At 40.8% G+C, this 22,601-nt stretch overlaps 1 protein-coding gene across 3 annotated transcripts in view; it reads right to left on the reverse strand.

Annotated features, from left to right (window-relative positions):
• The window catches only part of ROBO1 (roundabout guidance receptor 1), a 292,679-nt gene extending 282,895 nt beyond the window's left edge, over positions 1–9,784 (reverse strand). For all 3 annotated transcript variants that reach the window (XM_053934339.1, XM_053934340.1, XM_053934338.1), the window contains exon 1: positions 9,200–9,784. In XM_053934339.1, the coding sequence (XP_053790314.1) occupies positions 9,200–9,254 (55 nt within the window). In that variant the 5' untranslated portion in view covers positions 9,255–9,784. The remainder of the gene's footprint in view (positions 1–9,199) is intronic.
• Positions 9,785–22,601: the final 12,817 nt, after the last annotated feature.

The raw sequence follows: 22,601 nt of genomic DNA on the forward strand, positions 1-22,601 counted from the left end.
AGAAAAAAAAAAATCTAACACTCGAACACACACTTCACTGGTTTCTGTACTTGCTCCACTAAAAACTTGAAAGTAAACAGAAGTGTGCTCATATCAGTATTGTAATCCTCCTACAGAGTAGGAGCCTTTGAACATTTTGAACATTTATTCCTGACATGACACCAAGCTACATCACCATTCAGCTCAGCAACTGCCAGAACCACGCTCAAAGAAAGTTACAGTGCATGCTACGTCTCTAAGCTTGTTTCACTTTGTGTGTTTCAATATTTGCTTTCCCTACAGGTAACACAGATTAACATTCATGAGTGGGAGAGAAAACAGAAATCACTATTTTCTGAAGTTTTCTAAAAAGCAAAGTACTTTTGCCATCTTGCACACACCTTCCCATTTCAAGGTCTGCATTGCTACATACGCATTTGCAAAGTCACAAAATGCTCCACAAAACAATTACTCAGAAGTTCATCTCTTAGTTTCTAAGCTTAACAAGAGCACTTAACAGATCTCTCCTTGTACCAAAAGGCAAGGAAGACTTCATTCTGCCCTCTATATTAAAGAGGTAAATAAAGTAATGGTTCCTTCTTTCTGCTTTGCATCTACTTTTAAATTTCTCCTTTTAATTTTTAAAGGCTGTATAACCTGAGCAATGAGCCTCATTAATCACCATTGAATGATTTAACCCAGCCATTCAGTTCCAGATGCCACTTGGTGCTAGAGATATGCTAATTCCTTCCAAGCTTCACCTCCTTTCACAGTCGAAACCATAATTTTCCACAGTGGTGAAGACAGGATTTTACTCCATGCATGGGGCCTCCTGCCAATCATTTTTACAACTAGCACACAGCAAGTTTCATTCCACAGTTACATCAGACCTTTGTGCTCAACCTGATCATTACAAACATCCTCTCTCCTGCATTCTGCTGCTACAGCACCACAGTCCCAAACTCCAACCTCTCCTGTGCCAACTCCTGCTTTGGGAAGCAAAAAGTAGAAGAGTTTGTTACTATCCCTACTTATCTTGTTTCCTCACGCTACTTTTACTTTTTTTTTTTTTCCCCTTTATCACCTCCTACCATTAAACACTTCGATTATGAAGGATCTGTCAAGCTGCAGTACCTAGGGCCTTAGATACATTCCAAAACCAGAAAGCTGCACTGACAGAATTGTTTTGCAAGTGGGAGGTGAGGGGAGAAGCATTCAGAATTTGCAAATCCCAGTTCTGAACCTGCCTGGCATCCAAGAGATTTCCTAGCACAAAGCTACTCCAGGTGCCAAGAGGTTTTGATAAAAGAAAAAGCTTGGTGACATTGCTGAGCACTTGCTCCAAAAATGGTATTTTAGGACCTTGTATTACACTTTCAACACAAATACAGAGCCACCTGTGGATCTGGGGGCTGCTATCCTCATCTTGGGCTTACATGCTTGGGCCTATTTGGCCAACAGGAGATGTCTGGGTTGAAAAGTCTGCTTTTGACCAGCGTTAGTAAAGTGCACTGCAGAAGTGGCAAGCTGAGCTGTTCCTAAAAGAATACACACTCAAATACATTTTTGACTGGCTTCTCACCCTTCACATAGCTAGTGAGGCCCATGCAAATTTACAGTTATACAGCTTTTTTCAGTTAATTGGCTCTTAAGTCGATGTTCACTACAATCTCAATTTTCAGACCAGCTAAGAACCCACAATGATCCACAAACATTTGCAACTGAAGATAAAACCAAACACTTCAAGTAATTTAATTTAAACACTAGAATCAAGACTTTCAACAGGCACTACTGATTTTAAGTGGCTACAAATTTAGATTGTAGGTTCCCAACTTCAACATATCACAAGGCCCTGGATTCCAAAAATCTGAGGTCTACTGTCTACTAAAAAATCCAGCTACTCTTTCAAGCATGTCCATCTGGTCACCATCAAACACCATTTCTTTCTCCCTTCACCTGCTTCCAGAATAAAGTGGAGCCAATGCACATCTTTAGGCCTACACTAATTCCTTGACCATGCATTAAAACCTAATTTCTAAGATAAAAACTGTTAATGTCCTATTATGCTACTGTAGAAGCAAATAGTAAAACAAAAGTCTTCTATACTTGAATTTATAACCATGAACTGCTCTATGTGTCTAATCCTCAACATAAAGGCATTTAAGCAATCTGATAAGAGCCAATATAACTAACCAACAATCTAAAATAAATACCTTGCCTGAGGACATGCAAATTTCAGAAGGCACAAAAATGCCAGCCAAGCAAGTTTTAATGCAATGCTAGCATGTAACAATTTAGCAGTACTAAAGAAATCACAATTCTGATTTATGTACAAGACAGTCAAGGGAGCAGAAGACAGAGTACAAAATTGAACAACATGAAGAGCACACAGACTACACAGTTCTCTCAGATGGCTGCCATGGATGATTCCAGCCTGCACAGGTTAGACCCTGATCCTTGCCCTACCCTGCACTGCATGTCTGAAGACACAGGCTGTTCCAAAACTGAACTTATTCCACTGCTAATTCACTATGCAAGATGGAGAAAATAAAATATCAAGTTTAAGATTTTAAATCCAGAGCTCAGCACAGGCTTGTCACATTTACAGACCTTTTATCTACAGTCAGGGGTGTTCATATTATTTTAATCATTCACAATATTAGTATTAGACTTAAGGTAATGCAAAACCATATTGAGCAAATACTTCCCAACAGAAAAGGGCAGCTTGAATAATTTTGCATATCTGACTATTCATCTCTTCAAAGAAAGATTATGTATTTCAAGACTGCAGCAGTCCAAAAAATATGCTTGTTTTCTGATTAAGAATATTCATACCACTTCAATAATAATAATGTATTCAACTACCCATTTTGGTCTAAGCTGAATTTATAGTAAGTTGTACTAAAATTAAATGCTCTAATTATTTAATTTACAGGTATTTACTTACATGTAAATAAACAGAAACATTTAACATAGTACACAAAGCTCTATGCCTCTCCAGAGGAGTAAAGTCTGGTGGCAAAAAACAAGACTTAAATAGGAGTACCTTGTGGAATTCACCTCTACCACCAGTAAGCAAACCCACAGCGGTTCTCTCCTGTTGTTTAGATACAAAATCCAGTAATTTTTAATGGAATTTCTTTGAATCCTAAGGAAGAAATCTTCAGCAACACATTTACTATTATGTACCCTTCCATAAACCATTCCATAAACCACTCCATCCACAGCAGAGGTGAAATGACTTGGCTGCTTCACTCTGCACCTTCCCCTTGGCTGCAGTTGCTCAGATGGCAAGCAGGCTCTAATTAAAAAGACTGGCCTGACGCCACTCACAAATCTCATTACTGTCAATTTATCAATTTTGTTTTAATCAGTCATACACAGACACACATGAGTCTTAGTCAGAAATTTTCCTAAGCTTCAGAAAAAGAGAGGCATGGAAAATGCCTACAAGCCTGAGAATAGTTCTCAGTATTTGACAGTATTTAACTTCACTGGTTGTTCATATACTCCTTCACTTTCTCACAAAAAATAGGTTTCCTCACTTCCTGTCAAAAGACAGGAAAAGAAATATAACCTATTTTCCCTAAGTCCCAATTCATTGTTTTATTTTGGTGTAAGACATTTCCCCTACTATTTATACCTGGAATGGACAATCCCACATAAACAAACATCTCTCCCTGTGTGCTGCTGTTTTAACACCAATTCTATCATGTACATTCCTGGTCTGAAAGGCCTACCCTCATGATATTCCAGAACCATATTTCATCATTTTTGTGGATAAATCTGGGTAAATGCACCATATTTTTTCCTAAGTAACAGTGAACAAACAAAGACATTCTGACATCCAGAATTAAATTCACATATTGAAATCCTTAATTCAATAAATCTTTACCATCACCTTCAGGGTAAGGTAATTCACAGTACTGGCTTACATTAATAATCAGGATACTAAAAGGCTTGGCTCTTTAAAAGCCAGAACTCAAGACCAACAACAGAATAACATAACTCTGCACACCTGACTGAAAACTCAAGTCATTATTAGCTTCCCAGGTGTTTCACTTTCTTCCCTGTTGAGATTTTCCTTAGTACCAAGTCTCAGCTGTGAGAGTCCAACACAGCTGGCTGCATCTATGTCAGGAGTACAAAATATTTGTGCTCATAAAACATTTTATTTCTTCACATAAAATATCCTTCTAGCCACAACAATTTAGTGCTGATACTAAGGCTGACACAGTAAGCCAAGAGACATCAGTGTATGATTGAACTATACATGCATATGTATAAAATAAATGCACATCGTCTTTCTCCTAAACAAGATATAAACTAGCAAATTATCTCCCCTTAAAAGCATCTCTAGCTTTCAAGATACTTAAGAATATTTTTTTTTTTTGTTGCTCTACTCTCACCTTTTGGTCAGGCTGCTCATCACTAACAGAAAAATACTCTTATTTGCTCTGTTTACACAATTTATTGGACTTAAAACACACCTTAGTTGCTACTTCAGTTACTTCACTATTTACCTTACAATTTTATAAAGAGGTACTCAGGTGAAAAGCTATGGAAGGTTATCACCACCAAATGAGATTATATAACAGAGCACACAAGTAAAATGTGTCAGGATCTCAGTGTATGAAATTCTTAAGTGCCATTTTGTTTGCTTGGAAAGAGCAAGGTCACAAAATAACCTCAAAACATTAACAACTATCAACAACCAAATTACTCATTCCAAGCTATTCAGATACAGAAAACCTACAACAAATTCACAACAGTAACTTTAACATTGACAATGGGAATATTCACTATGAAAGGCAAATTTTGAAGGAGAATCCAAGCCAGCTACCAGGACACCAAGCCAAGTGACCGTTATCCACACAGGACATTTAACAGCAACAGAAATACTACACTGAGTACTGCAGCAAGTGACTAGACTTGCTAGACCCAGCAAATTATTATTGTATTCATTAGGGAAAACTATCCCATAATGAGACATAATATTACAGTCGCTTAGGATTGTGAAATAAAACTCTTCCAGTTATTCAGGAAAATTATGCGCCAACCAAAACCAATGTTACTTGAAAGTGAGGGAACGGGTTCGCAGATACTTTAAGTATAAACATAGATTTTTCTCTCTTGAATTTCTAAATATTTTCTTTTTCCACCTTCTAATGAAAACTAATTTGGCCTTTGACCATAGTTTCCAAAGCATTTTATGTTCAAGCATTTTTTGGCAAAGGTATTTGATGTCTAGTATTAACATGATACCACTGCTACCTAAGTGTCACTAGTTTCTGATAATATTTTTAATGGCCCTTCTATTTTTGTAAATGCAATCAAAGCCTTTATCATGTACACTCAGGAATATTCTTCACATAAATTCATGTTTTCCAATAAAATCTTATGGACATTACACATGATTCCCCCATAATTCAGTATCCTGAACATTACAGATGATCCCTGCTAATGAAGTTACTCTGTAACTTCAACAAAAAAACTTCTGACAACCAACACTGACTGCAGTGAGCAAAAAATCAGCTTGAGTGTTCCTCTGGTTTAAACTAAGTTAATTGACAGGCAATAGGGAAAAAAGTGTCTCTTTCTAGCTGAAAGATAACAAAATTCACACTTCAGCAAATTGAAAGGAAAAAAAGACTTCTGCTCTCCACAGATACTATCAGTACTAATAAGGATAAGTGCCTTTGTATCAAATACCTGGATACTTGGAAACTATTCAATCACAAGGAAGGAATTATCAACATTGCAGCATGCTATTTCTTTGCTAGCTTGAAGTGGGGCAGCTTCTTGAGGTCTAAACTGCTAGCTCAATCTTTCTTAAATGTTCTTCTAGTAAAATTACTTACAACAGCACACAATGCATTAGGAACAGGTGAAAAAAGCACATTTTTAAGTTTTCTTGGGTGACTTATTTGCTTTACAGATTAGGCACTTAATACTTTGATAATCCTTTGAATTACTGTGTATTTAAAAAAAAAAAAATCTCTCCTAATTTATTACTGTTAGACAGAGAATACATAAAAGGAGTAGAACCATTTCCAGAAATGCTCTAGCACTTCATGAGGGAGCTTTTAAGTACAAATGTCTGAGACAAACAAACAAAATGTATCAAGGAAGTGGCTGATTTATGTTCTCCAATAGGTAGCTTAGCCAGCTGGAAAGGACTTTGGGGACACTCCATGGGCACCCTTAAACTATTAGCCATCAGAAGGTAACTCTCCCATGAAGGAATACAAGAGACAATTTTGCCCTCCACTGGCTAGAACTATCACTGAAAAACACGCCTGCCTCGCTGTGTCAGCGATGCCTGTTCCACACAGCATGGAAAAACCTCTGGAGCAAATGCACCAGTCCCATTTCAAGTGCAGTAATTAGTAAGGGATAACATGGACAGGAAAGGGGGAAAGGGTGGGTGTTGAGCAGATGGGAATCAGCAATGCAATGAAATAGCTCGTCAAAATATGAAGATTTCCACGGATGGAAACAGTAAAATCACACAGTAACATATTTAGCCTTGAGAATTGCTAGAGCAGTGAACACTCATGTGGAAAACCAGAACCTTGACACTTGTTCCCAGCAAAAATGTTCTGCATGTTGCCCTCCAGATAAGTGAAAGCTTTTCTTTCCCAAACATACTCATTTGATGCTGCTCTTCCTGGGGAGTGGAGAGATGAAAAAAATCAATGGAGTCTGAAGTAACGTCTGCCTCAGAATGAAGGAAAAAGGGCAGAAAGCAGGTAAATACTCAAGAAAACAAGGATACCAGAGAAGTATCCCTTAAAGCAATTCTTATTCTGTATGCAAAGAAGCATTGAAATTACACTGGGAGAAAAAGGGAGGAAAGCTGCTATATTCCAATTTTCAACAGTATTCAAATTTAAATGTATTCAACATTTATTAACCACAGGCTTACATGAAAGAAGGTACTTCATAGGATCCCGCAGAGACAACACCAAGGTAAAAATTAGGGGTTTTAAATTTTAAGTGGTTTACCAATTACTGTTTTAACAAACATTAACCCACTTACTTTTCTATTATTGATTTTTTTTTTCTCTTTCCCTTCCCCCAGTTATTTCCCACCTCTCAGCAGAAGTTTCTAACATCCCATTTAGAGTGTGGCCACACAAACCATTGATTCAGTAGTGGGTGTAAGTGAGGGAAGTGAGAATCTTCAGTGGAAGAGGGAGGAAAGGATCAATCAACTTGCAAGATCAGCTGTCAGCAGAACTCAAAGGATTTCAGTGTGGAAACTGCTGTAGATGACTCCTGTCCTTCCTTCTGCACTGCAGCCATCTGCCCTCAAACTTCATCCTGCCAAAGGTTTCTGGCATCTCCATTGTTCCAGACACAAGACTAAGTATTTGACCACACTCTAGTTGACAGGAAAAAGAAATTCGTCCTGGTGAAGGAGCTGAAATAGCACTATTATCTGGTGCTTGTCTCTTTGTTACTGAGTTTGCTTACATAACAAAATTAAAAGCCTTCATAAAAAATCATGGCTTTTTCCTTTTTTTTTTTCCTCTCCAACTCAGCTGGAATCAACATTATTAGAGAGCGCATCCCCATCCAGGGGAGGCTGGGGAGAAGAAAAAAAATTAAAAAAAAATCTTGCATGCAACTTTATTGAGCATTTATATGATTAACAGATGAGAGGATTAAAAGAAAAATTAAATAAAATTGTTTCTTAACTTGGGAGTTTAAAACATCCCAATACATTATCAAGTTACAGAGTACACTATCTATGAAGTCACCTTTTCTTCATAGGTGGTCATGATTGCCATGAAAGTTTCAGAAAGAGCAAATGGGTGGAAAGGCTCTTCCCCATTCCATTTGTTTCTTCCATCACATGAAGGAGGCAATACAAAGAAAAATCAAATTAAAGACGGCATGACTGACACGGTCAAAAGTGAACAGGACAAGAGGCATCCCTACTCAGGGACACAAAGTTTGCAATATCCAAAGCCACAAGAAGCAAACCAATACCTAAGAGCAAAAATTTAGTAATTAAATTTATGATATAATCTAGAAACAGACATAAGTTACTTCACTTAGTGACATAATTAAGACTTAAAGCTTCAGGCAGTGAACATAAGCCTTTCAAAAACTTAATTCATCCATTCACTGACAAAATGCCTCATGCTTTAATGACTCAAAGGGGTCCTCTACAAACTTATAAGAATCAGTTAAGGCAGAGAAGTTAGCGCCCAAACCAACCTTCACTGTGGCACAAGCATTTACTGCGTTCACTTAGCGTGTGACAAAAGGCGTTCCTAAGAAGGCGAAGCAATACTGCAGGGAGACAAACCTGTCCTCCTGAGAGAGACGGGCTTCCTTGTGCAGAGGCAAACCCGAAAACCCCCCAAGCCCAGGGCGGCCACATGCGCGCCCCGGCAGAGCCGCAGCCGCTCCGAGCCCCGCGCCGCTCTCCTCGGGGCGCACAGAGCCACAGCCGCCCTCCACACTGCCCTCTCACTGCCGCCCTATCCGTAACCTGTCAGGCACGATAAGATGCCCCGACACGCATAAGCCCCGCGTAAAACTGTGCCTAATGAGCATTAATCAATCCCCCCAGTCTCCTCGGCCACCTCTCCCACTTAGCACGCCGGCGCTTCACTTCACACACGTGCCTAAACTTTATTCGCCAAGGTGAAGCAAAACGCATCCCCACAAGCCCTCCCTTCCCTCCCTCACCGCCGTGGTTTCCCCCCCTCCCCCCGGTGGCGGCTGCGCGGGGTTAACCGGGCCCGGGGGCTGGGACGGGGGGATGCGCAGGGACCGCCCGGCCGCGGATGCGCGGTACCCGCGGGCAGCCGCACCGAGCGGCAGCGCAGCCAGCTCCCGCGGGACCACAGGGTCCCAGCCCGCCGCCCCCTCGCCGCCGGAGCTCAACACCAGCCGTGGTTACATCAATCGACCCTCGGGAGCCGCCAGCGGTGAGAGCCCTGGGACCAGGGCAGGACCCGGCGCCGCGCATCTCCCCGCGCCCGGCCCCGGGCAGCCCCCACGGCCGCCGGCAGCTCCCGGGGCAAACGCGGGCCAGGCGCCCGCAGGGTGGAAGCCAAGCTTCGTTTCCGAGCAAAGGAGGGGGCCGGGAGGCGCGGAGGGGCCACACTGGGGGAGCGAGGGGGGGGAAGGAGGAGAGCGGCTGCGAGATCGCTGCCATCGCCGCGGCCGCGTATCTGACCCGCCTGCGTGAGGTGGTTACCTGAGGTGACACATATGAATCCGAAGAGGTAAAAGTGAGCAAACTCCGCGATCATTGTCCTCGGGTGGCGCCTGCAAGCAGTCTCATGCCAGAAGAGCGGGGGGAGAAACGAAGAGCCCCCAGTTGTAATTCCACAGAAGCTTAAGGCAGGCGAGGTTCTCTAATCCAGCCGGACTCCCGGGGCGAGCCCGCTCCGGGCAAGGCGCTGTCAAGTCCGCGGGGCTCCAGCCGCACGCCAACTCCGGCCGGCCTCCCCTCTCCCGGCCCGGGCTTTCCTCAGCGGCGCCTTGACACTTCCCAGGACTATCCAAAGCGATAGGAGAAAACAAAAGATCCTCGAGTTCCCGCAGCGGAGGTCCGCCGCCTCCCGAGCACAAGTTGCTGCCCCGGCCACAGACTCCACTCTGGGTGCCCGGGACGAGCCGGTAACGGAGCGCAGCCGGGACGGGCACGGACCGGCCACCGCCGCCCTCCGCGAAGGAGAGGGGCGGGCAGGGAGCTCCGCGAAGTGTCCCCGCCGAGTCACTGCGCGCCCGGCGAGCGGCGGGCAGAGCGCGGCGGCGGAGCGGCGGCAGCGCCCGCTCCCATGGCGGGGGAAGGAGGCGGGCGCGTCGGGGGCCGCGGCGGAGCCCGGCCGCGGTCAGGCGGGGCGGCGGGCAGGGGAGCCCCGGCGGCTGCCCCGAGCCCAACCCAGCATCGCCGCCGCCCCCGCCCCTGCACGCGGGAATCCCACACTCGCCCCCGCCCCAGCGCCGGAGGAGGGCACAAGAGAGGCGATGGAAGGAAAGAAGAAAAGGCAGAGGGAGAGGGCGAGCAAAACTTCCTCGGGCCAACGCCCCCGAGCCACCCACCCCAACCGCCCGCCCTCGGTGCGGCGGCTGCGGGAGGAGGAGAGGGAGGAGGAGCGGCTCCTCGCCTTGCCCCGCCGCCGGGGCAGGGGTGCACGAGTCAGGCGGGGCCGAGCCCGCCGCGCCTGAACTTTCTGCTATCACGTCGAGCCGCTCGCCCCCGCCGCGGGTTTCCCCTTCCCCCTCCCGGCCGCCGCCTCCGCCTCCTGCCCTCGCTGCCGCCGCCGCCGCCGCGGCAGGTCTGGTGCCGCCTCGGGACACCTTAAAGGAGCCGCACCTACACGGCCCCCGCACGCCCCGAGCGGCGCTGCCCGGCCCGGCGCACCCCGCCCCGCCCGCCCCGCCCCGCGCGGAGCCGGCGCCGCCTCCCGCCCCTTCCCCCGCAGAAGGTAAGGCGCGGGGCGGCTCCCGGAGCCCACCGTGCCCCGGGCTCGGCACAGCCAGAGCAGGCGGCGGGCATGGGGTGCACAAGAAGTTCCGATTCCCCCCGCCCACCCCCGCCGAAAACAAGCAAACGCACAAAACCGCCGCGCGGGTCTCCACCGGCATTCCCGAGACTGCTCTTCGCCGGGTGGTTCCTAACGCCTGTGGCCTGGCCGTGCTCCAGGCGTGGACCAAATCTCTAGGAAAAGCATCCTCAAATCGTCACTCCTGCGGCTGAGTGCACGGACAAATTCTACAGGAGGAACTCCGCATGGCCATGTCACATCATGAGAGGTAGTGGTAGGGGAAGAGCAGGGAAGGTGGACTTGGAAGAAGTAGCACTACTACCTTACAGAAAAGCTCCAGCTATTCCTAGATTTGATTAATTAAGTTGTGAGAATTGAATGATTTATATATATAAATCATTATTATATCATTCATTGGGAATTTCATTTCCAAGCAGCATATTGAATATATTAACCCCATTGCAAGTGAGTCTGCAGTGGGATAATAAAACTATATAGAAAGACTCTTGATGTACTTTCTGTCACAGGATTTATACAGACCCCACACTGTTATCAGCCAAACAGGTTTGGGTGCTGGCAGCCACCATCAGTCAAACCACAAGGAATGTCACTGAGTTTGCCCCATGTTGCATCCCTCAGGGCAAACTGACCAAAAGTCCAACAACGGGAAGGTCCTATGCATTGCACTGAGTCTGTATGTTATCTGTATGAGATCCGTAAAGACAGATTTTCAATACTGTAAAGCAAAACATTAAGAAAGGGAGCTCCTGGTTCTATGCACACAGTGTATCTGTATCAGCAGCAACCAAACTGGCAAGATTTTCTTCTAAAACTGATGAGAACTGTTGAGCATCCAAAAGTTAGAAAAACAGTCTAGTGTTTTACACCAATTAGTTTTCACAGAGAAAAATGGATTAGTGTCCTACTTCAAACACATTTAGAAAGCAATCATAACTGTGGAATCAGTAGCAGTGAATACTTTTGAATGTGAGCAGATTCCTTCAAGCTATACCTAACCAACCATTTCTCTTCCTGTTGTGACCTCATGCATCATCCTGCACTTCATGAAAGAAAAATGCATTAGCATCTCCAGGGTTAAAACCACACCGCAAAAACAGTGAAGAGGCCTGAGATAATCCTTGAATCCTAGTGAGAAGTTTGAGATTTCAATAAATTAGATTTGGGGTTGTTCTTTTATAACTGATTAAATAAACAGGAGTAACATGCAGGGCTGAAAATGGTCCTCAAGAGTACATTTATTTCACCTCTGTTCTCAGAGAGGGTCAAATATAAGACCCTAACTAGGAGGTATTTTATAATCCCTCTTCTATCCATTTCTCATGACTGGAATTTCATACTAAATTTAGGTAACCTGTCCAAATTACTATATAGTCAGATTTCTTTTTTTTTTTTTTTTTTTTTTTTTTTAAGCGTAGACTAAATAGTCTTTTGGAAGAAAACACACCACCATCCCCACCAATAACATTTTGAAGACCTTTTTTTTTATTCCTTCTGGAGTATCAATACTTGGCAGACTCCCATTATACCAAATTTTGTACATATTTTAAGTGATTGCATCTCTTTAAAAAGCAAGTCCACACATGTACCAGTAGGCCACTCTAAAGGGAATAAATGGGTTCACTTATTCTATGAATGTACCTTCACACATGTATTTCAGGTGTACATGTATTTATTTACTAGTAAAGTGTCATTCTTATGTATTCCTCTGTTTATATGGGATATATTTCCTCCAAACTTTAATTATAAAATATATTTTTAATGCATTTCTATGGCATATGTATTATCTAGCAAGATAAATTAATCCATTTACTTTGTAACTGACAAGAAATATATACAATGTGTACAGAAGGTAAATAAAGCATTTTCCTAATTCTCAGAGAGTTTTCTCAATTCAAGATTAAGCTGTTTCCTGTTCATTAGTGCAATAGTAGGTTTCTAGATTCACTCACACTTTTGCTTAGGTAATTTTAAAATAAAGGGTGAGTAAAATTTTATGCCATGTTATAGTCTTGTTGTATGCTGGCTGCTAATTTGAAATTCACATGCAGAGAAATTCTCCATCCAGCAGTGGATTAAAGCTCTGAAGCTTGAATGACCTTACCACGTGATCGTGAGACGAGCCCACGTAAAACAGTTTAAAGCTTTTGTGCCACGGTTACTCCATCTTTAATGAGCCTCTAAGACTGTTTCAATCACTATAAAGAATTTTTTGTCCTTTGAGAAGAACGGAGTCATTCTACTTTAGGTACCTATAGTGAAAGTACAGTAGAGCTTCAAAGGCTTGTTCAATTTGTACTGTCTCAGATACTTCATAACATAATGTTTAGCTGTCAGTGCTTTCTTACTTCAGAAAAATTGCTAGGAGTGAATGTATACTGCTCTAATTATCTTTCTTAAAATTCATTTAGATTGTAATAATTGTATAACAGCTGCACGGCTGAGTGAATCTCTTCAAATTGTAAGCCTACAGAATTTCATCAGAATGTCTTGTAAGTAATTGACATCATCTTTAATTCTGCAGATGTTCTTACAAAATGTGTGCTATTAAAGCACCCTTATTGTCCTTGATACTGAGACATACAGACATCCATGTGAGATGCACACGTATGTGTGTGTCTGTCAGAAAATGTTTCTGGGAAAAGAAACATGGCTCTAACCTCTTCAGATGTGGGGAACAGTACATCGATGAGTATTATAAAGCAGATGTACTTGCTGTGTTTTTTTCTGTAATATGTAATGGCATTTTTAGCACTTACACAAACGTGTAATTTCTGGGAGAACAGAACTACTTCAAAACACAAAATTACACATGCTGCCTGAGTTTGAGGCACAGGACTTGCATGAAACCTCCAACAAAAAAGGTTCTCCAGAACTGATAGTTGTGATTCAGCAGATGGCACTCTTCCCTCAAAGTGACTGAAATCAGTTCTGCCTCTGATACAAGGGATGATGTGCTTTGAGAGATTATTCAGAAGAACTTGAACTTCTGTAAGCACTGAAGATCCCAGGCACTTCTCTCCAAGGGCAGAGACACACACATGATGACTTGGATGTGTCGTGGGGGCAAACACACTGTCTCTCCACAAACCTCTTTGAACTTCAAATGACTCTCCCCCCCTTCCTGATCTCCAAACTACCGTGTAGGCTTCCGGTTATCTGCAGAGCTGGCTGCCAGGAATACCTCTGTGCGTGCATTACACAGTCACACACACTCGTGTCTGCAGAAGCTCAGCGAGTTTATCGTTCCAAGGCTGGCAGCCGGGATTACTGAATCAGTACCTTTATTCTACAGGCTACAGCTGAGCTCCCATTCACATCATAGGGATTATATAGATACGACTAAGTTTCAAAAACTCTTTTTCCCGGACTTTTTAGGACACCGTGGAAGTGATGGGTTGCATTATTTAGTGAATTGCATTAAAAACCTATTATAAATATTTTTGCTGAAATTAAGTAGAAAAATATGAGGAATTATATATACATCTCTCTTTGTGTATTTTTCTCTAAGTATATTATGGGCCTTTAACATGGCAGGAATCTTAGCTGAAGTCAATAAACATACCTGATAGCAGAACAGTACATTATTTCAGTGATATTTTCATTAGGAAAAAAAAATTGGATTTTTCTACATTAGATCCAAACAAGCACTGAAATGTTAGAAGAAGGAGCACTGTAAAGGACAGCTGAATATAAAAAGTGCATGAATAGCAAAAGCTTGAAAACCTTCAGTTGTCATATAATTAATTGGGATACTTATTATGAACAAACAAGAAATGTTATGATTTCCATGCCCATATAAGTAAATTTCTGTCTCTTTCTTTACCTGTCTGGTTACTGTTTAAACATGCTGTTCAAAGACATTGTTTTTTTGTGTTTGATTGCTTGACCTTGCCATGATTTTGCTTTTATTTACATTAATTTTGTGATGTAATCCTTATTTTCTTTGATGTTACTCTTAATTACACTACTAGCAAATTCAGACTTCCAGTGTCTTTCATTACATACAACATTTAGAATAGTACTCGAGTCATTGCAGAGCAAGGAATAGTAGCAATAAAATATAATATTTTAAAATATAATATTTTATTTGCTATGATGAATTCAAAGATAGAGACCCTAAGGAAGCTCAAGCCTCATTATTCTAGGTGTGTAAAAACACCATGATAAAAGATGCTTTCTTCAAAGGATTTATAAAGCATCACTATCAACATAAAGAACTTACAGAAAGAAATCACCACTGGCATAAACATGCAAAATTCCATTGAATTTTATCCTTTAATATTCCTTTGTATTAGGGGTGAATGGGTCTTTTCATTTCTGTTCAAAGATGCTATAGCACATCCCCACTGAAAAAAAAAAAAATCACTGAAGCTATATTCCTTCTGTTGCCCCAGTAGAAAATGCTGAAGGCATATTTGCTATTCAGTCTACTCAGCAGACTAGCTCAAACGCTTTTAAAAAATTATTATAATTATAGGAAATATTGCCCAGAACTCCTGCTTTGTGGTTTTGTTCTTGCTAGTGACAAAATGCTAATCTGCTTAATATGTAATTTATATACAAACAACGGAGTATTTATTACAAAACCAGTGTTATCTCTGATATTGCCAAACAAAGAGAGACCTGTCCCTGAAATCTCAGTATTTGCTTTAAATGTTTAACAAATGAGCCATTCAGTACTCACTAGCTCCTTGCCTCAATACGAGGAGTATGAGGGTGTCACCTAGTGGATTGTTCTGGCTGCCTGGAAGAGAGCTCACAAGCCAAATCACCCAAATGGCACTGAATGAACTAACAAAATGAAAGAGAAAGGCTTCTTTTTTCTTTATTTAATTACTCCAGGAATTGTGAGAGCTTCAACAGAGCGTTATTGTTCTGTAATATCTGCCTTTGGGTTCCCATTCATGCCACAGAATCTGTTGGCACTGAAAAGAGCTGTAAGAATGATGCATCCAAAATCTTGAAGAGAAAATTACCTATGTTCTTGGAGCAGAGGAAAGGTTTAATATTACCAGAGACAACCATTTTAAATGAGTTGCACAAAACTTTTGTTTGAGATTGCAAATAATAAGTGGAAGAAAGTGCCGGTAAGCTGCATCAACTATATTTTAAAAGAAGGAACTATTCCATGGTTTTCAGCAGGCCATCAAAAAAAGGGGGGTTTGCATGTATTAATTTGAGATTGCTGTGTGCATTTATAATTCATGAATAGTTAAGGTCAACTTTAGCAATCTGGAGATGAAAAGGATTACATAAACTATCCATCTTATTTCTTTGATTGAATTACTGCACATATTTAAAGCAGACGCCACTTAAGAACTGAATACCTGCAGTGAATTAACTCAGTAAAATGCAAAGCAGATACCCAGCTAGCTCACCCAGTACCATTGCAATTGCATGTTGAAATTTAAAATAACCAGCATACAATTTATAATTGCATGATGAAAGCCTATCTGATCCCATATATTTAACCTCTTTTAATTAAAAAAATGCTTACTATAGTTTTAATATTGCATTCTGCCCTTGAGTGGAGGAAGGGAAGAAAGCAAGGATGGAACTACAGATGATAAAGACATCCTATTTTCGTGCCTAGAGCATGCATTTGAATTACACCTCCTGAAATTCTTGAGTGTGTGCTGTGTGACCAGCATGGGATGAGGAGAAACTCTTTGCCCCGTGATGTTATGCTTATTTTTTTGTGTCAGAAGTACATCCTACCCATCAACAGACACAGTATGCTACTGGAAGCAGCAGCAAAAATCTTGCATTAGCAGTATGCTTTGCTGTCTGTGCTGCTGGTGCCCTGCCATAATATATCTATTTTAATGAACAAGTGGATCTGCCTTCCTCTGTGTATGATGGCTTAGCACATTCTTAGCCTTTTCTGCATATACAAAATACAGACGGTCAATCTAAAATTCCTTGAAAAAGGAATTTCACCCCTGGTGAAAAGGTATGAAGACCCCAACAATCCTTATCCATATGAAAAGCTCACAAAACCACACTTCAAGAGTACTGTGAAAGTGTATATTACTTAATTAGAAAAAGAAAATGTATAAAGGTATTTCAATTGTTTAACTACAACTACCTCTACTTTTTGAGGTAGGAAATTAAGAAAAAAAAGGAAAAGAAAATATTAGTTAAATTCCTCACCCTCAAAACAGAGAACAGAGTTGTGTTGATCAGAAGCATCTCATTCTGCTAGATATTAAATGTTTTCTGGCCCTTGGAAGCATTTCTCCATTCTTTAGGACATAGAATTATTTGAGGATTTTCTTTTTAATGTATTTTGTCTTGTCAACACTGTTGGTCTATATCCTAATGGATTCTGCTGTGAGGTGCCCAGGTGATGTACATTGTGGAGTTCAGTAGGAGACACTGAAAAAGTACTAGACCTGCAGGGCAAGTAAGGATTACTGCTGAGGGAGAGAATACTGTCCGTGAGCCTTGTATACCCATTCATACAGCAGGCTATTTCATTTTGAAACAGTTCCTTCCAGCAGCAGTACCAGGCTCCCATACCTCATACATCTCCTCTTGCACAGAAGGTCAGACTGCCTTCAGAATGGGGTGGGGGTGGGGGGGGGAGGAAAAAAGGAAAACAAACTAGAGGGAAGGCCTTGGGCCCCAGCTAAATATTTCATTAAAAAGAAAACTGCTCTTGCATGTGTTCTCTTTAAAACCTCCCAAAGGACAAATCTGTCAGGGAATGTCTACATAGTTAGGAGCATCCAGTAACACAACTATTCCTCCCACTCTCCGAGACGGCCTGACACGAGCCAGCTCCAGTGCAGAAGCTGAGTAAATATTCTCTGCTGGTGCCAAGGCTGAGCTAACACAGGTTGTGTCTCAACAGGCCTTATTAGCTCAGGCTCATTACTGTAATAACTGGGCTCCGTGGCAGCAGGCGCTCCAGGATCTGCTCCTGGCGCTGCAGACATGCCGTCAGCGTGGTCCTCCTCTTCTTCCCGGAGATTCTCTCATTTCATTTCAAGCCGGCAGCTGCTCCTCTCAAAAAGCTGTCCTGGCATACAAGACCGTTTCAAAAATAGTGGGTTAGTGGAAGGTTGTGAAGTGCTGGCAGGGCAGGGGATCACCCCTGCTGCACTGTAATGGCGTTTTCTCAAGTACAAAGCACGACCTTAGGCAAGGATCATGCAGATATACAACTTCCACTTTCCTCTTCTGTCACCTCTTAACAGAGAAAATGTGAGAGTAAATTACACACTGAGCACCTTAAAAACACAGCAACCTGCTGTCAAATAAGAAGTTGAAAATTTTTCTTTTATATAAATGGACAAGTTTTGTACTATCCTAGTTGTTACTTGGTAAACACAATTTATCTGCTTTTACCCTCAGCTACACTGCTGGACAAACAACCTTCTGTTTAGCTGGAGTGCACAGTCAGAGCTTCATGGGCTCACAAAACCCACTTCAAAGAACACAACAAGAACAGAAGAATTGCTTTTTAAATCTTACTGCTGTATGGGAGCAGGACCAGCATGGCAGTTCAGATAGCAATATCAGACTAAATAAATATTAAGACTGAAGAAAGTCTCAGGCAAAGTTCCTACAGACCACAATAGGAGATGATATTATCTGGGATCTACACCTTCTACATATGATCCCTGTAGCTGTAGGTGAGTAAGACAGCAGCAGTGAGACACAAACATTATGTGTCAAAACCATAATTTGAAATTTACACCTACGCACAAAGATGAAGAAAATTATTCCAAATAATTTTGCATTATTTATTTATTAAATTATTTCAGGTTTTATTTCAACTGACATTTTGAGGTGTTGCTTCATAATGATGGAGCTGAGAAATCGTCTGTTTTTGTGTGTTCAAAATATATAGTCTCACATGGAGGTAATAACCTTAGGCCAGGGGAGATTTCCTTGGCACGCAGAGGGTTTTTAATATTGAAATTTTGCATATTGCCATGGAAAGTTTCTACTAACCAAGAGGGACCTCTTTTTAAGTGGTAGGATAAGCTATTCTCCTGAGTAGAAGTTGGAGAGATTTCATTCAAGCATATTCAGTTGGCTCTCATTATGAACAACTTTATATTTAATTGTAAAATTTTATATTTTCTTCCCAACTTTTAAGAAAATATACACATTTAGTTTTTGAGACACATTTTGGTATGCAGTATTACTTGTGCTGCAAGATTTGCATTTTGATTTATTGGAGAAAACGAGGTTTAAAACCCTGACTTTTCTTATTAGAATGGGGAAATCCTCACAATCAATTCATTGTGATGATAAATACGTGTCTTTCAGTAAAGTACTTATCTAACCTCCAATGTACTTTGTTGTTATCTGGATTGATTCCAAAATATACAGTTTCAAATGAACTATGCTGTAATGCCCTCTGCTGGTACTGAGCTGGTAAAAACATTCTAAATTTCTGTTGTAGTTCACTTGAAAAGGTACAAAAATGGCATGAAGACCTTGGGCTCAAACCATCATAAACTTCTACCAGTACACTAGGCTGATTATAGACTCTTATAAGACTTTTTAAAAATAAACTGGCTAAGTTGATCTTAAAGAATACCAAATTTGACATAATTTTTTTGCAAAGTTGCTAAGACCTTCAAGAAAGAAAGAATATTCTTTCTCAAGAAAGACTATTTGCTAAATTCTCAGAATTCTGTGAAAAACTCCACAGCTAAAGGAATAAACTATTAAAGAGCATCAACTGACATTCATTTAATTTCAAGAACTTGATGCTGCATTAGGAAGTCAAGACTGAAAATCTTACCAGAGTGGTAATGTTAGATTTCAGAATTCCAAAGCTCTTGACTTATATTGTACCAGTCCAACACATGGCAATATCCATAGGCTGAAGCCAGTCTTCAAGTAAGGAACTGGATATAGGTACTACGACTTACATTGTAACTTCGGTTGATATTTTAAATGTCTTTAAAATAAAATGGGAATGACAACTCAGACAGTTAAGTACAGCTATAGCAGAGGATCCTGCTTCAATACTTTTATGGCATGACTAGGTGGAAAAAAGGAAATAATTGAAAAATCAACTTAAGTTTTTCCCTGCTCGACTTATTACTGCCTGACAGTAGGCTTAGTGAGAAGCTACCCATTCCCAAGGAGTTAATTAGTACCTTCTGTGAATGAATACCAAACACACCAACATCTTATATGCAGCAAGATTAAACAAGTAATGTTTTTTAAAGTTATGTATCCTTTGAAGTATGCTTGGTTAAAATAGCCTTAATTAGATAGCATAATGCTAAAAATAAGGTTAGGGTATTCTTGTTTTTGTCTTCCTTTTCTCTCTGAACACAAAGTAAAAACTATAAACCTGGCCCAAATGTGGCATCATGGAAACATAAACGAGATTTTCAAAAGTGCTTTGCAGAGGGGGATATTCAACTGCCACTGTAAGAACTCCCTTTGGTATTTTTGAAAATCCCACCCTCAACCCTTTATTAAGAATCCCTTGAAAGAGATTTTTGCTTGAAGCCATAAATCTGCCCATCAGATGTGCAGGGTGAATCACCAATTAACAGGAGACATGAAGGATTTTCTTGATTACAGTTTGGACAAGCATTTCTCTGGAGAGCTGCTGCTTTTGTTCAAAATCAACCTGTCTCCTCCATGTTTGAGCGTGCTGTATGCTTCACAATCAGAACCCAGAGAATTTTAGTGCCACAGAAACATGGGCTTGAATGGCCCAAAATGTTTATGTTATAGATTAGGCAAAATCTTATTGTTGTGTCCCATAATTTCAGATGGCAAATGCTGGCATCTGAAATGATGCTCTGCTTTTGTGGGACACAATGGCATTTGACACATGATGAATACATGCAACGTGGTAATAAACATGTTAAAGGCAAACATTTGCACTCAAGACTATTGTGTAGATTCAGCCTAATCCTTAGAGGATTTCAGGTTCTTGGATCTGCTGTGTCCTAAGCTGGCAGTTGCTTGAGGTGATAACCCACTGCCTGAGAGCTGGTGTGGGAGGCATGCCTGCCATTTTCCAGATATGTAGAAAAAGCTGGAGTCCATCTGTTTTCTTCCCCAACATTTTTAATGATTTGCCATATCTCTGATTAACTATGTTTTTAAACCACAGTGAAGAAAAGAGACAAGTTTTAAATAGCATAATGTAGTTCTCTTTGAAGTTTGCTTTATTATGATAAAGATTGTAGTGACTTTTATTTCATCTGTTTGGGTTTATGTTTGAAACTTAACTTACTAACTACAGGAAACAGTTACATCAGCGATCAGATTTCCTGTCAATGAAATAATGTGATGCCTAGCTAGCCTGTGAAAAATTTGCTTTATTGCTACTCTGGAAGATATTGCCCAATGTAGTCTAGAAAAGTAACATTTATGAATTTTCTCTTATCACTCTCTTCTCTGTAAAATACTATATTACAGGTAACCCTAGTCCCAATTATATGTAATCATTTCCTACTTAAGAGGTTTGTATTGTATGCAGTGGTTAAAAAAAGACATGCTGAAGAAACAGCCTATTCTTTTACTCCCCACTGGATTCAGGAGAAACTGTTTATTTGACACTGAATTCTCATCTAAGTGGCAGAGACACTGAGATCCACTGTGAAAAAACCCTGTTACCGAGAGGAGAGGACTTATTTCTAGAATCTTGCTACACAAACATAGACTGGTGCAGAATTTTAATGATATAAACAAACACCCTCCTCAAATGCTCCCGTGCTTGTTATGACACTGCACAGGATAGGTCTAGTTCTGAATAACAGTAAAAGAAATCTGTCTTGGAGTGAACTTAGCTGTTCCAGGGATGGCAGCTATTCCCATGGCACAGCAATAATCCCTGTTTTTCAGAAACAAATACACACTAAAAGCAACAGGCAGAGGGGAGTACAGAGGGCCCTTGACCCCTCAGTGCTCTATTGCTAAGCAGATGAGAACCCCGTAAGTCTGAGATTCCATGGCCATAAACTGGATCCAGAAAACCCATAAGATCCAAAATCCCTACGTTCTGTCCACTCATCCTTGCCATCTGAAACACTGCATTGTCCAAATAACAACACAACAGTTCTACCTCATGAGGCCTGAGGTCATGAGTTGTGGGGTAATGTCGAAGTCTTATTGCTCATATCCTAAAGAACCAGGACCAATGTATTTGTATCCACAGGAAAAAAAAAAAGAAATAACAACAGATAAATATCTTTTTGGGTACATTTATGCCTACCTGTTAACAAGTTTAGTAAGACATGAAATAGATCTCTACTTTTAAAATCAAGCAGCAGGTTCTGAAAGTGATACTTACAAACAGATTATTAGTACAAACAACCTCTAATAACACAGTACTGATGAGTCAAGGGAATAAGTGGAATTTTCATTTCTTGATCCCTTCAAATGAAGATAAGGTGTTTTTCTGGAAGCCTTAAGCAAATACCAGGGTGTCTTATGGATCCTAGCAGAGGGGTTAAATGGGTGAAATTTAAATGCCTTTTATCACAATTAATCAAGTGATTTTTTTTTAATCATAGATGTCACAAATTGAATTATACTAGACAATATATTATTTATGAGATGAACATAAGTATTTTTAAAAAATTATATTATTACAATGGATTTAAAAGGTTTTATTTATCTCTGCAAGTATAACCACACCACAGCTTGTAAGTGATTCTTTTCTATTCTATTGATAAAAATGAACATAGATCCAAAACATGATAGCCCATACCCACAAAATGGCGATGAATTACTCCTTTGTCACCCCTTCAGTTTGTGTTTTACAGACTACAACACAAGCTGATTATATTGATGTTCCTATTTATGAAAGTTAGGGGAATTTTCATATCTTTCACTGAAGTTATGTCTTCAGTTGATTACAAGTGAGATTGGACAAGAAATCTTTTAATGAAATATGCAACACAGAGTTCTACTAAATACAATCACACATTGCTCCACAAAACTGCCAATAAAGTGAAACAAATGCAACTCCTCAAATATTTCAATGAAATGAGTAATTAAGAGTTTTCTAGTATGGAGCTTCATGGAGCACAAATAATAAATCTCATAAAATAAAGGCAAGACACTAACAACTCAATTTCATGCAGAATT

Source organism: Vidua chalybeata, chromosome 2, assembly GCF_026979565.1.
Source record: "Vidua chalybeata isolate OUT-0048 chromosome 2, bVidCha1 merged haplotype, whole genome shotgun sequence".
NCBI lineage: Eukaryota > Metazoa > Chordata > Aves > Passeriformes > Viduidae > Vidua > Vidua chalybeata.